The 15,509-nt window shown below is 44.4% G+C and overlaps 2 protein-coding genes across 2 annotated transcripts in view; one reads left to right on the forward strand and one right to left on the reverse strand.

Moving 5' to 3' along the window:
• The window catches only part of B9d2 (B9 domain-containing protein 2), a 969,675-nt gene that overhangs the window by 73,505 nt on the left and 880,661 nt on the right, over window positions 1–15,509 (forward strand). The gene's annotated exons all lie outside the window — the stretch shown is intronic.
• Window positions 1–15,509, reverse strand: part of LOC135921711 (uncharacterized) — an 89,919-nt gene that overhangs the window by 52,475 nt on the left and 21,935 nt on the right. The window contains exons 2-3 of the mRNA XM_070527632.1: window positions 10,302–10,364; window positions 9,053–9,101 (exon numbers count right to left, since the gene is read on the reverse strand). Of these exons, the coding sequence (XP_070383733.1) occupies window positions 9,053–9,101; window positions 10,302–10,364 (112 nt within the window). The remainder of the gene's footprint in view (window positions 1–9,052; window positions 9,102–10,301; window positions 10,365–15,509) is intronic.

Consider the following 15,509-nt stretch of genomic DNA (forward strand, 5'->3'; position numbering starts at 1 on the left):
GGGCACAGATTTCGGGCGGTTCATTCATTCACATAACTTTATTCAGTGCCCCGCGATTTCGTGTGGTGGGCCTGGATCCCGCCCAGGTTTCGGCCAAGGGTTGTTGGCGCTTGGCGGCTTCCTCGGCTCACTGGTTAGTTTAGCACATACAATTAAAAAAGTGATTGCCCGAAGCTGAGGGTGCGACTTTTTGTGGTCCTTAAACATTTCGCGAGGTTGCACGCTGCATAACATGAAAGCAAGCTCAATTGTTCGCATCCACATTACTTGTACACTTTTGATACCCACTTTACTAAAGCTTCGCGTCACATAGAATCTGACACGTTCTTTGGATCGGTATATTCTTTTTGTATGACTTCCGGTAAATTATTTCTCAATTGCCAGAAACACTCACAACGAAACGGCTCCGTCCTATAGAATTAGATTTAAGAATCCCGGACTTGCTGTCTTTGGGCCCACCGACCTATGGGCAGAGAGAGTTAAAGCTTTTCTCCGCGATTCAAGACTTCATTTAAGGTTCGGAGGCAATTCAGTTGTCAATTTCCGAACTCAATATCTTTACATTTTCGCCAAATATAATTTAAGCTTCCTATCGTTTTTTTTGTGTTCTGAATTTTCATTTTCACTAAGAGGTATACTCCCCAAGTGTGCGTTCTGGTGATTCTACAGTATAGATATTTCAACTCGGGCTTAACTCATTTCTCATTTTACATGCTCCCTCTCTCTATCTCTTTCTCTCTGTATATATATATATATATATATATATATATATATATATATATATATATATATATATATATATATATATATATATATATATATGATTCTGTATCTTTGGCCAGTCACCAGAGGGTTTCTGTGCAAATAGGGCTCTACATCTACAAGTGGACAGAATTAGTAAGCCTAGTTTCGAGCATTTGACGGCGGTCTCGCTAAATGTTATTGTCAGGACTAGCAGGCTAGCATACGCTGTCACGGCGTCTACGCTGCTATCAAACGTTACCTCGCATGGCAAAGGCTAGCGAGATTGCTGTTCCGAGCAGACGCGGCAGACATCACGCAGTAATCACATCAGTCCTGCAGACTTATTGGCGGCGGATTATTTTCGCTCGCAAGGCCGGCTAACGAATTCGATTAGCGTGCAGCAGTCAACAATCAGGAGGGATGAACTGGAAGCACATACTGCAGGGAATCCAGGCAATGAGGCTCGGCTGTCTCGGACAAAGAGCGGGCGGTACCGGTCAGCCAGATGACGCCTCGTTGTCGTCGCGTCAATGTTTTGCCTCCTGTAGTTGGAGTGTCTCGCCACAGGAGTGGCAGGATGGCTGCCCACACGTATGACGTCACTTCCTTAGTGACGTCACATGCCCACGAATGCACGCACATCACTAAGGGCACGTAACTGCGCGGAACCTTGAGATACGTTGCCGCCATTACCGAGCACATTGCAGCAGTCGATGAACTGTTGGCGTCGTCATGGGATCGCGAGCTCTTTCGGCTGTCTGATTAGCTGTGTCGTCTCAGCATACATCGACAGGCCTGCCTTCTTTTGTAGCGCTTCTTGTGGTGTACAAATAAACGTTACTACTACAGGTTGCGTACGATAGCAGCCACGCCAAACGTTGCCTATTGTTTTGCTGCCCATTGCTCTTCCTCGTACAAAGCTTCTGCAGGCTTTCTGAATTCATTTTAATGCCTAGGCTCTGGGGCTTTCTCCGAGTTTATTTTATCATGTATTTCTTTTTCTTATTTCAACATTTATTCATTTAGTTGTTAATACGTTTCATCATTCACGCTGGTTTCATTTGTACTACGCGTCGGTTCTTTCGTCTAGTGCTGTGTTGTCAGATGAAATGCTCAGCAGCGAATGCGTACTTATTGTACCGCCCACGTGGCACTCGCTCCGCCATTCTAAAAGCTTTCTGCTGTATCTTTGCGCCGATATTGTCTTCTATAAAGGGTCATCATTTTTGGGCTTTACAGAATTTTAAAACGTCCACCTGCTTCAGATAACACAATTCTAGTCCTTAAGCAGGACCATTCAGACTAGCGGACATTATTACTTGCACGAGAAATCGAGACAAATGTTCATCTAGTTAACAAAATTTTAATGATCACCTTCTTAATTAATTATGCCACTCAACCTATTGCAATTAACGAACTGTAGATGGGGAGTTTGCAAGGTGTATTCATTTAGAATGAATTTCGACAATGACACTAGTCTGAAGATATGCGCCGTCACACTGACCGTAAAAATGCAGTGTTTTCGAGCTCCATTTTTTTTAAGAAAACGTGCTTTTACGCAGTCAAGCACCGAAGTAACTGGAACGCCGATGTATTTCATCCCACACTTTGGGAAATATTACCTGGAAACTGGAGTCATCCTGCAAGTTTATTCCAAGTGGATACGTCTTGCAAACTCACTGGCTACAATTCGTGAGATGCAAGATGTGCCGTACAGTAATTAATTAGGAATTTAATTATTGATTTTTCGTTGACTAGTTAAATAGGCTTTTCGATTTACCGAGCTAGTATTGTCCGCCGCTTTTCGAACAATCCAGTTCAAGGACAAGTATTGTGCTAGCTGCCACAGGTGGTCTTTACAAATTCCGTAAAACATGAAAACGATCCCCACAAGCATACAATAAGTGTGCGAATTATTCCACTTTCTCTCTCATGCTAAAAAACTGCTACTTTTCTTTCTTCTTTTTTTGCCGCGCGTAACTCTGGCTGTAAAACGGATGCCTCCAATCGTCTTCCAATTTCTGCCACCTCGTGCGCATGCTCGGAGCGCGCAGTGAAGCACACGATGGAAAAGCGCGGAGCGATCAAACTGTCGGGACCGAACTTTCTGCGTAGCTTCCACAGCGTTACACCGAATGTCTGCAACAGAGTGAGTATAGAAAGTTTGGCTGCAAAACCGACGAAGCCAATGGGGGTTCGCACCGTCATGCTCCACCCTATCGGTTCTGTCGGAGCCAGCTAGGGAAGCGTGGTTGCTTTCGCTGCCGGCATGTACGTCGTGCCCACGCAAGCTAGCCTTCCCGCTGAGCAGCTGTGTCCGAACGCCACGCCATGGTGCATGCACTGGTCTGAATGGAACGGGCCGTGGTAGACTCGAAGTTAGATCTATCTAATTATTTCTTTGGGTGCTGAGAAACACCGACTGTTTTTGAATCAGTATCATCTCGTGATTTATTGAGGTACGACACCTGCAGCGCCACTGCAACACCTACTTGTCAGGAAGGTGTCGTTCGATGCAATGCTAAAAACGTCAGCGCCACTGCATAAGCCTTGCTATAGATCTCAAGGCAGTGTGCCTTTCAGCGAAACTGCCTTTTTTAGAGCTGAATGCCATGTTAGCCATGCACGTCGCTGGCGTCTCTTATTGCCTTCCTCGCGCGCGTGACCGAACGACGGTGGCAAGGAAGGCGGCGACGGCGTGAGCTCGCATCGAGTGTCCATGCGATACACATATGACATTGAAATAATTTGTGAATTTGTCCCTAGAAAACCAACATTTTCAACCACACCGTATCACGAAGTAGATTTGAAATTTTTATGGTTAATGCCTTAGATCTCTGTTTCAAGGTTGCGTTGTGAGGTACAGAAAATATCACATGAGCCAAGGAAGGCCAGAAGCGAACTAAAGCATGTCCAGCCGTGTATAATCGATGATTATTTACTAGCAAATTTATTGAACGATTGATTACTTATTGAATTAAGGTGGATCAAGGGGCATGAAGGAGGATTAAAACAGATTAGGTTGATATAAGGTGGATTAGGGATGGTTAAGGTGGATCGAGGTGAATTTCAGTAGGCTTCACAAGGCTTTCACCTTCGCATCTCTTAGGCGATAGCTGAGGCCTCCTGGGAATTTTTTATAGCGCCTGCTACGCTTACAATTTTACTTTACAGGTAGTACCAGGAATGACTGAACAATCCTAAAACATTAAAGAGGAACGCCTGGTTCATATTTTTTGAAACCGTATCACCGTGATACGAAAAGGCGAGCTCGCTATCAAGCAGAGAGAAATCGACTAGTGTGGACGATATTACAAACACTCATTATGCAGCCCTGCTCCACCATAGCATCAAACCCTACCAACATGCTCAGCTTTCTTTTGTTGAAAGTTTCAACACGTACTTTTTATTTACGCTATGGAACAACGGCCACTGCATCGCGATATCGATGTATGAGTCGCCGTAAAGTCTTCTAAGCCATCCAAAAAAAGCAGGATTCCTTCCTTTATATAAAAGAAGAAATTCTCTTTAAATACTGTTCAAAAGAGGCGATATTGAAGCTCCAAGTGCTACAGAACACACTACATCATTCCGCCCCTGTTCTTGCACGTAAATTACCCTGCATAAACGTTGCAACTTACTGCCACGTATGTACGTGTAGCTAAGTACACACCTGCGTCACGTCGTGCGGGAATACGCGGGACTAAGGACATGGCGGTACAATCAAATGTCCAAGAGGTTAATGTCTTTCGAGGATTGAGTATGCCCAGGTTAACGCCCGAAGCACTTAACTTCTTGCTCCCTACGAGAATATAACTGCAAAAGCAATTTTTGATGCGAAAGTGTCAAATTGCCCTCTTGGGTGAAAAAAAACGGGCCGTGTCTGCAGCAGCGAAACTTCCCATAGGCTGCGACGCCACGTCACAGGCATGCCTCGCGCTTACTCGCTCGGGCCTCAACGAAGCAGAGTGGCTGAGAAAGGGAACACCTGATGCCGAGTTATTGCGCGAGGGGAAAGGGCATTGCTGCGACGCCACGTCACCCTCCTTCTCACTCTCGGAAGCTTGCGTTATCGGCGCGTTTCTTTCGCGTGTGAGCACTCGCTTGCGTTCTAATTGCGCCTCGGTAAGGCCAAATGAAAACGCGCCAAGCGTCTCAACGCGCTCGTTTGTCCGCGATGAGTGCATAACTCAAAGGACCACTAAGAGTCGTTCAATTGGACATTAATGTTAGGCACGCACAACTAATAAGACGTGCTTAGGTGCCCTCAAATTTTTTTGTCCTTTCTTCTTGAATTACGTGAAGTCGGGCAAAGTCTGAAGTTGTTATTGTCCACTGTAACCGCGGAAATGTAGGCTCATTTGATGTTAAAATTGCAGCTTTCACGAGTTCACCTGGTTTGCAAATGCGGCCTGAGCGCTCATACAATGACGGCAACACTTGCGTTGGTAAAATAAAGGATCGCTTACAGTGGCTCACCCCAGCAGGCTTGAATTGTGAGCATTTCTTAACCCTATTTCCATTCTAGTTTGCCGCTTCTCAAAACAGACCTCGAGCCATCATTTAACTATAGCATTCTTATCCGATCTGCAACTTCAGCATGATTTAAACCAACTATTACTACGCAAAACCCCTTCAGGGGCTCTTGAGGTATCGGAAACAACTAAATAAATGAATCAATTACGAATTTAGTTTATTTGTGCCGAATAAATAGCTTACCCACTGGTCGTTACTTTCGTACTGCTACTCCATACAGTCTGCTACGATGACAATGCCACACCCTCTCATTGCTGCCCTGCAAGCCAGCACGCCTACTTAAGAGGCTGCAATTGTGTCAGCCGCAGTCTTTTCGCTCCATTTTCTTGCTCAACGTCCCAGCGCTATCCGCGCTATGTCATGGTGGCGTTCTACGAAGACGCCTTATTATCTGGATGCCATAGTCGGCAGAGAGGAAACGACATTCTCCCCGACTCCTTATTCCCTCCCCTACTGTCCTCTTAGGCAATCCATCTCGACAACCCGTTTTCATGCCTGAAAGGTACAGAAATCAATGGCACGTGGCTCATTCACATTTTAGGTGGGTAGCGTGGGTGCGATTGCTTTTCGAAAACGAGGCCACTGCCTCTAATATTTTCTGTGCCTAACGTGGCACAAATACTAAATTTCTATGGGATATCTATGGAGTCTATGGGAGCGCACAACAGCTCAAACTAATTGCACATCCAGCCGAGTTTCGTGTAAAAAGCATGTTACCATTATGTAACCGAAAGGACAAGTTTATGAGAAGGTGGACCGGGTTATAGGAAGTCTTAGCGATCCAGCAGGCTGTTCAAATTAATCTTCTTCAAGGCCTGGAGGCTTACAAATATTCTGTTATTTCCGGGTCGGTCTGAGTAAAAACAGAGGAAACATCTAGATAGGCTAGATACGTTATTTTGTAATACAAGATGGTCCAAGCTAATAGTAATCGCGAAGTGAGTGAGCATTTACCTATACTGACTAATTAATGTAAACTTATCTGAAGCTTATTTTTACTGGACGTATAGCGAAGGCTTTTCGTGCAGCTTGGTACCAAAGCAGCGCAGACGGCTCAATATTTTCAAAGAAGGAAATGTCGAAGACTTTAGTCAGAATAGCAACGTTGAGAATTAAAAATAAAAGTTATCAAACGAAGAAAAGCACAAACTGGAGTTTCACATGGGTTTCTCGCTGGGAAAAGATATTTCATTTTCTACAACCACTTCGAAGATCTGTAGTCATCTTATTGAAGTCCACATTGACGCGCTGACTCAAAACGTACGACGACAATCTCGTCAAAGAAAGGTCAGCCAAGTAAAAAGAACTGGGCATTTGATGTAGTTCGGAATCGTGGGTTGTTACGAAAGGTCAAACACATGTGCACCGAGGCGAGGTTGCAAAAGCTGCAGGAGGAGAGCTGTAATGCCTGTACACTTTCAGAATATCATGGTGTGTAGGCGTCTCCAGGCAGCAGTACTGAAACTTGGTACAAAATACGTGCCAAGTGGGCTAACTAAAGATCAGAAGATCCCGGACATTCTCACGCCAAAAGGTTATCTCTTTGAACTGTGAACATCTTCCTACTGCTATTGTGGGAGAGGAATGCCCTATAGAACGTGATTCTTTGCAATCTCGTGTTCGTCTTTTCCGGGGTGTACGAATTTCACCGCACACTAAAATGGCACTGAAAGTTCAGCTGAACTGCTTTGTTCGCGACTTCTGTTCAAATTCCTACAGGTTGACATAAAGAAGGACGGAGTGAAACAGAACACTCGTTGAGTATGAAATATATTTAAGAGTTACAAAATGCACACACAATTACATCGCGGCGACAAATACGATGAAATCTGCACTCTCACCAGCCTCATCTACAGCATGCACGTAAATTTTTCATGTACGCATAACCAGTGCAAATTGAAACGTCAACAAGATTCAAATGACTGGGCGTTGTTACCTCTCCAGGTTCACCTGCGTTTGTAACCGTGGTTAAAGTTAGGCTCCTAAGTTTGTATTTAAGTTTTTACCATGTATATGATCCAGCTATACAGAGCAATTCCAGAACCATCGCAGCTTTATGGAATTACGAATTACAGGCACTCCGACCATGCAGTGTCCTTCTGGTCACTTTTCAAGTTACACTTATCCTGCAATGTACTCTTGCCAAGCTTACGTTAAACTGGTATCTGGCCGAGAGCCCACATTATGCGTCCCTTAATGTTGAAACATACGCAGACTGTTTTACAAAGCTATGATAGCTTTCAAAAGCACTTTGTGCCTCGTAAACCTACGCCTATATAGCCATGTGCTCGTTCAACGTTTGCTTCCAGGGTGAATGTCAAACCGCTAGTAATGGTTTGGGCTGCCCTGGGAAAAAAATAGAAAAAGAAAATGATGCGGGACGCATTAAGAACTGCGTTCAGCTAATTTATTTTGAGAAAAGACGCATCGCTATTGTTATTATTAATAATCTTATTATTGTTATTAGTAGTATCATCAGAAGTAGCATAACAGTTGTAATTGCGTAAACAAACGTACAGTAACACCACGCAGACAGCAGTAGAAGCAGGCTAGCAATTCACTAGAAATGCCACTAGTACTTCACTATTTTTCTCATGCAGATCACTGATCAACATCATAAGCAGTCTTCACTTGATCGCCTGCAGTGCGCCAGCCAAGCTTTTTGATGTGTTAGCGTCATTCATCCTCAACAATGACTGAATTGCGGCAAATAGGTATTTTCTTTGGACGCGTCTGCTCAATCTTTCGAGCTCAAATTGTTTCAGTTCCTGTAATAGGACGCAGAATAACGATAAAAGCTTTGTCCCGTCCTGTTCTTTCTTATTGTTTCGCGCCCTGCCACGCCAATAACAAGTACGTACAACTACACCTGAAACTGCAAGTGTACGAATATTAGAAGTTGTGAGCGCGAATATAACAATACGCACTTACAATTCGCATTCGTATTCAAAAAGGAACTATTCTTTTAATATTCGAAACTAGCGAGATGGTTTCGTTACAACCGACTGTACGATTACTGTTCTCTGCCTGCTATAGAAAGTTTCGCAAATTATCAGGTGCAAGAAACAAGCATAAATGCTTTCGAAACAATGCCGAAATATATTGGGGAGTGCGAGCTTTGTTTTCAATTTCGCGGTGGAACGCCAAACGGCAACCTGCAAGTTTTGGTTGTGGTTTGTCATTTATTGTTTTGACGTGCCAGTCACGCAGCATTTTTATGGTTTACTACTACCATGGTTTACTACTACCATGTGTGTTTACTACTACGGTTTTTACTACCGGCAATATATTCCTTGTAATAGACTCTTTTACGTTCATTTAAGCCGCACAACCCCTTAAGCAGCTTCTTTTGTTTTCTTTTACTGCAACTTCAATTTATTTAGCGTTTTAGAAAGGCGAGACATACAGCAGTCACTGTTGGAAAGCTTGCTTGCAGAAATGGTCTAAAAATGGTAAGACACTATTCGTGTGATTCATTATTAGCAAAAAGTGATCTTGTGTCTAAACGATATCCATTGTGTTTGGTAGTTAGTTCTCTTTCCCTTTTTGCGCTAGTCTGAACAGCCGTGGTACCTAACGATACCAAATAAACACTCCTCTTATAAATGCACATATGCGTCTGCCGTCTGACTATCTTGTATTCGATTCGTGTTCGAGAAGAAATCATGTTCGCCCACCTCTACCAAAAACATTTACTAACCCCTATTTTCATTTGATGATAACATGAAGAAGCTTAATGTACAAGCTTATTGTACTTCCCTAATTCATTTACCTGGCAAGAGCAAAACACGAACGAAGCATGATCCCTGAGAGTCGTCGTCCTGCAAAAACAAAAAAAAAACGGTGAGCTACTCAAATAAACATTCATGTAATACTTTCCCATACAAATACGTAAGTTGCACAAGAGCGAGCAGCTATAAACGAGCCTGCAGCACATCAGGGGCATCAAAACACCAGGTAACATCCATGCCCGAAGTTTTTTTGTATGCGAAGCATATTACTAGAGCTCAACCCAGCTCCTCAGGCGCGGCGGTGTCGCCTTCAATACCACGTGACACCGTGACGTCACGACAGAGGAGAAACGGGGCTACAACTCGCGCCGTCACCTTCAAGGCTGACCACGTGACACCGTGACGTCACGACAGAGGAGAAACGGGGCTCCAACTCGCGCCGTCGCTCGCGGCGTCGCGGCGGTATATAAGCAGCTGCGCTTGCCTGTGCTAGACACTCACGAGGTGAGATGCCTCCTGGAGACAGAGCTGCTCGTTGGAATGAGAAGCGAAGGTTGCGGCGTTCTACAGAGACTGTTTCTAGGTGGCTTTGCTACGGCGCAGCGACTACGCGCCCCGCATCGGACGCGGTGAGCGTCGAACAACGCAGCGTTCGGCGCGACAACGAAATGTGCGCCTGAGCAAGCGCCGCACGCCTGAGCCGACGCCGACGACACTGGCTTTTCTGCGAGACGAGCTCCTTAACGCTGTCGCGTTAAAGTAAAGGCTAGTATGCTTCGCATCCTGGGCTTAACCTTAGCTCAGCCACAGCCATTTTTTCTTTCTTTGCTTCAAGTGGTGTGATTAGGAAGTGTGTGTTGCTAGCGGCTTGGTGAGTGTCGGGATCAACGAACGTTCCATCACCATTCATCTTGCACCCGCCGTGGTTGCTCAGTGGCTATGGTGTTGGGCTGCTGAGCACGAGGTCGCGGGATCGAATCCCGGCCACGGCGGCCGCATTTCGATGGGGGCGAAATGCGAAAACACCCGTGTGCTTAGATTTAGGCGCACGTTAAAGAACCCCAGGTGGTCAAAATTTCCGGAGTCCTCCACTACGGCGTGCCTCATAATCAGAAAGTGGTTTTGGCACGTAAAACCCCAAATATTATTATTATTATTCATCTTGCGGTCACGTGAATGTGTGTTCCGATGTCATCTGCGAAGCTCTACGTAATGCGGTGCGTTACATTTCACTTCTGGAGACTCGGGAGGGGGGATGTGATGGGAACGCGATGAATTGGTGAAGCTCACCCTCTCACGACATGTGCTTTGTGGCAGAAATGCATCCTCAATTTTCCTCGAGTGATGTCCTGCCTGCATACCAGAAAAAAAAAAAGAGGCGCGAAATTATTTCGAAACCTATACGGAGCTCCTGGCGCGTTGAATGGTATCTACAAAGCGGGAAATATGGACTTAAACATCGAAAACCTTCCCTTTTCTTTACTGTCCACGAAAGGGATTTTTATCCCTTCACTCTCAGATGTGCATTAAGTTAAGCTTGACTTGCTATGCTCTAAATTATTCCGAAGCCATCGACTTTGGGCAGTGATAGTTTTTAAGATTTCTAGAATTTTTTATAAAATCCCCTGTTGCAGATATCAAATTTCTAGTCATTCAGCTGAAGTATTGACAGAGGCCAACGTTACTCAAAACACATATTCAAATAATTAAAATAATACACTAATAACCTTCCTAATCAATTAAATTACGGCACATACTGCAATTTATGAATAAGAGCTTCTGATCTTGCAATCCGCCGTGGTTGCTCAGTGGCTATGGTGTTGGGCTGCTGAGCACGAAGTCGGAGGATCGAATCCCGGCCACGGTGGCCACATTTTGATGGGGGTGCAATGCGAAAACACCCGTGTACTTGGATTTAGGTGCACGTTGAAGAACCTGAGGTGGTCGAAATTTCTGGCGTCCTCCACTACGCCGTGCCTCATAATCAAAAAGAGCTTTTGGCAGATGAAACTCCATATTTTTTTCTGAGCTTGCAAGGCGTATCCGCGTGAAAATAATTTCGAGAATGACACCAGTTCGGAGATATACGCCATCGAACCTGCCATAAAAATGCGCTGTTGTTCCACTTAAAAAAAAAGAGAGAACGCTCTGGTATGCACTGAAACGCAAAAGTAACTGGAACACCCACCTATTTCATCCCACACTTTGGTAAAAAAATAACTAGTAACTGTTGTAACCCTGGAGATCCATTTCAAGAGGGTACGTCTTGAAAACTCACCGGCAATGGACAATTCGTAAATTACCATATGTGCCGTAATGTAATTTGTTGATTAGTGTAATAATTTTAGTAGTATCTTCTCTCTTAATTAGTTTAATGTGTGTTTCGATTCCTCTTGCTAGTAACGTGCGCCTCTTAAAAAAATTCAGCTCAAGGACAAGAACTAGGCTATATGACAACAGGCGATGTTTGAAAATTTTGTGGTATATAAAGACCCTGACCCCACATACGGTGACACCCTCATAGACGCTGTGTTTCTTCGCGGCATTGCAGCGAATGATCAATCGAAAGCTCAATGAAACATTTCAGTAATGTTCATATCTAATCTGACACTCCGCAGCTCCTTGCGGGCCCGTGGCTGTGGCAGAGAGTTTTTTTCTCCCTCTCTACTAGCTTTATGATTTTTCACTCGCTTCTGTACCTGTTGAACTCGGGACATCTCTACGTGTAACGCTGACAGCCAATATGTAAGGTATCGTTATTCTTATTTTATTTTTTACCATAATTCTCGCAGCGCAGCGGGCAAGTGACCCTCGCTTAAGAATTTGCATCACGGATTTTCCGGTCAATCACTCAGCGATGATGGGATTAACCTTCAAAACTCAATCGCACTCTTCTTCCGCAGAGGCTGTCGCATTTGCGTAATCTCTAAGCCTCGAACTAGCGCACTCACGATGTGAAGGCTTAAAAAAAGCACGCTAAGCACTAGGAGGTCTTCGTTCACGTCTCAGCAAATTGCTCGTATTCGGTTGTTCCCCTTGCCTCTATACGAGTCTTGTTTTCGAAATTCGAAGCACAATGAATTTTCGGGGCAGTCGGTCGGGACTTTGAGCCTTTGACACTGGTCACCTCCGGGCACTGGTCCGCTTCCGGGTTGCTCCGGCTTAGTCATTTAGGCATTGTGCATTCAATCCACGTGGCTCCTAAGATGTCGTAACATTAACACCTGTTACGGAAATCTCTTCATGGGGAAACTGCAAAGGGTAGTTGGCACATAGAGTACTCAATTGTGACAAAACACAGTGAGATAACTATATATATATATACATATATATATATATATATATATATATATATATATATATATATATATATATATATATATATATATATATATATATATATATATATAGCGCTACTAACGGTTCTCTCCTGCGGAGCACTGCCTGTTCAACTTTGCTCCCGGATGAGGATCACGTGTGTTGTGAGCGCTCCTGAACAACACTTTGCAATGTGGTGAACGCGGCTTAAACCATGAATCGATCTGGAATACACGCAACGTAATGTTAACGCATTTCTCTAGCGTTTGCCGTTAAAACGCCACACCGTTTCTCTTTCCTTTCTTTTCAAGCTGATCGTAGAGGTGTTGCAAACAGTTCAACATTGGTAGCATCTTCCTGTTTATATATTTTCATTAAGTAAGCAAATACAACAACTGCGTCCGTATCTTTCCGTGAAAGTGGAATGAACGCATATCTATACTAGGGTTGCCAATTGCCCGTAATAATAATAATGGCACCAGGCTCGCTTTCTCATTTGCACTGGCTCCGCACTGGAACGAGGGCAGCTCCAGCGATAATTTTGAGCGGTACTCAGCTGTATACGAAGTGGTAAGAAGCAAATACAGGCATTAGCTCACGAACGAGAAGTGCTATGAGCCCCAGCCTCAGTTCTTAACTTGCGACCTCGAAATACGGTCATTGCAGACAGTATGTTGGGTCACAATGCTGGGCCAACGAGGCCAATGTTGGGCCACAATGGCGCAACATTGGCTTCACTTTAGACGAGCACAGTGCTAACATAGCGCAGCCAGATCATGTGCTCCTAGATTATGTGTATGAGGGCACGTGATCCAGAAGCATTAATATTATTACCCATATAATACGCAGCGAAATTGTAAAAAAGGAAAGTTGTGAGGTCGCAAAGGCAGCTGTGCTAAGACTTATTTTAATTATATTAGAAATTTTATTTCAAACATTGCGATCTCATGATGAAGGAGGTCGTAGTGTGGGAGTCGGGAATTATTCTGATCAGTTGGGGTTCTTTAACATGCACTTAAATCTAAGTACACGAGTGTGTCTTTTTCTTTTTTTTTGCATTGTGCCGCCGTGAAAATGCTGCCCCCCCCCCCCCCCCCCGCGAGACTTGGTGCTGATCAGCGCAAAGTAGTAATCAACGAGCCATCCTGGCAGCTGCACTAACGAAAAAATTTGCGCAAACTTGTTTTCGTCTCCTAAATAAGCCACGCTGTGTTACGACAACGCCAACTGCTACTGAGCCAGGCGACGGGCAACAGCATAGATCGGTGATCAAAAAAAGAGAGAGAGTGGTGCGGAGATTGGGGAAAGGGGGTGAAATCGATATCGCCGGCAGTCCCCGTAGCAGGCGTCGTACATCGGGGAGACGAGAGCATGACCTTGGGCTGCTGCGAGACACCGATTAAACTTAGGGGTCACGTGATGGTTGTCGCATCACCTCCTTTAGGTATCTTGCACCTCCAGGCGTACAGATGGCTTTGCGCGGCGTCTGCAGAATTCCGCCGGGACGGGAGAGGGTGAGCGCTTGGCGCGGTAAATACGCTAATTAAGGCGCCTACTTTCGGTTCAATTTCCCATCTTTTTCTTAAGACCCCGCTACCGCCGTGGCCCCCACCATGCAGAAAACCGGGTCAGGATCGATGTTTAGGGCCCATCGATAACCTCGACCCGAAAGCGTGAAAAAGGCACTTAATGTTTGTTGTTTATGTTGTTGTTGTTTAGTGTGTTGCGAATGGTTTCGCCAGTCGCGTGTCTTTAGCTCTCGCTCGTTCAGGTTTCGCCAGAAGAACGCTCTTAGCTTTCGGCTTATGCTGGATAATAATATTTAATAATATTTGGGGTTTTACTTGCCAAAACCACTTTCTGATTATGAGGCACGCCGTAGTGGAGGACTCCGGAAATTTTGACCACCTGGGGTTTTTTAACGTGCACCTAAATCTAAGTACACGAGTGTTTTCGCATTTCGCCCCCATCGAAATGCGGCCGCCGTGGCCGGGATTCGATCTCGCGACCTCGTGCTCAGCAGCCCAACACCATAGCCACTGAGCAACCACGGCGGGTGGCTTATGCAGGATAGGCGAAGCATATGTTATTCAAGACTTGACATTTCCTGACGAAAATATATTTTTGGGGGCGAAGAAAAATTATTTTATGGTTTTATTTAATTCAGTGTACCCCGTAAAGACTCTCTTCTGTTGGTATTACAAAAGAGGGGGGGGGGGGGTAATGGCATAAAATGACGCATTAAATAAATACAAACACATTTACGGTCAAGGCAATACATCAAATAAAACAAGTACAAATAAACGAAAAAAATAATTACAAGTTAAGCGGCAGCAAATTTATGATTAAAGTGCATTACTAGCGGCACACACAAAAACACAAATAAATACATGCATCCTGCTTTAACAGAACTTTTCAATTTGCAAAGGAAGAATCACTAAATGCTCACGCACTGTAGCAGGCGTTGCTCAGTAGAACTGTGGGACTAAACGAGAAAACAAGAAATATCAACATAATTCTCGAGCACGTTTTTTGTGGTATTCGACAGCTGTCTGCCAAAAATTTACTATGCTGTGACGAGCTTGCACACTTTAAACGCTCTAAATTTCACTGACGTTTGTGCATGGAGTGGGCACTAATTTTTCAGGGTTTGTTTTCTTGCCTTGCCAAGGGCACTTTACACTCCATATTAGAGAGACAGACCCCTAAGATGCAGCTCCGACACCCGATCTCAGCATGCGTCAACGCAGGGACTTTTCTTGCATTTCAGGGGAGAACCAAAGATGTTCAGCATTGAGCCCTCGCAAATTGCGCAGCTAGAGAGACTGATACTCTGATTTATAAGAGTGTACGTTCGGCTTTAAATCTTTTCCGTACAGATATATATGCTAAGCGATTTCTTCGTACTGGAATCACTGGACCAGGAAGGGTTTAACCGCTGTAAGGATTGACTCTAACTTACATTGATTGATTGAATGATTGATTAAACGATAGAATGGATTTTACATATGTCGTATATAGGAAAAAAAATTATTGCACCCACAATATTTGTTTGAGTGCTCGACGAAGGAGAAGAGCAAGATAAACAGGGATCAGTGGTGCATAGGATTACATGCATTCGTTTTTGCGTTCATAGTGATAATTAAAAGGTTACAAGCCTCCAAAGAATGCAGGTTATCT

Source organism: Dermacentor albipictus, chromosome 10 (assembly GCF_038994185.2).
Source record: "Dermacentor albipictus isolate Rhodes 1998 colony chromosome 10, USDA_Dalb.pri_finalv2, whole genome shotgun sequence".
Classification (NCBI taxonomy): Eukaryota; Metazoa; Arthropoda; class Arachnida; order Ixodida; family Ixodidae; genus Dermacentor; species Dermacentor albipictus.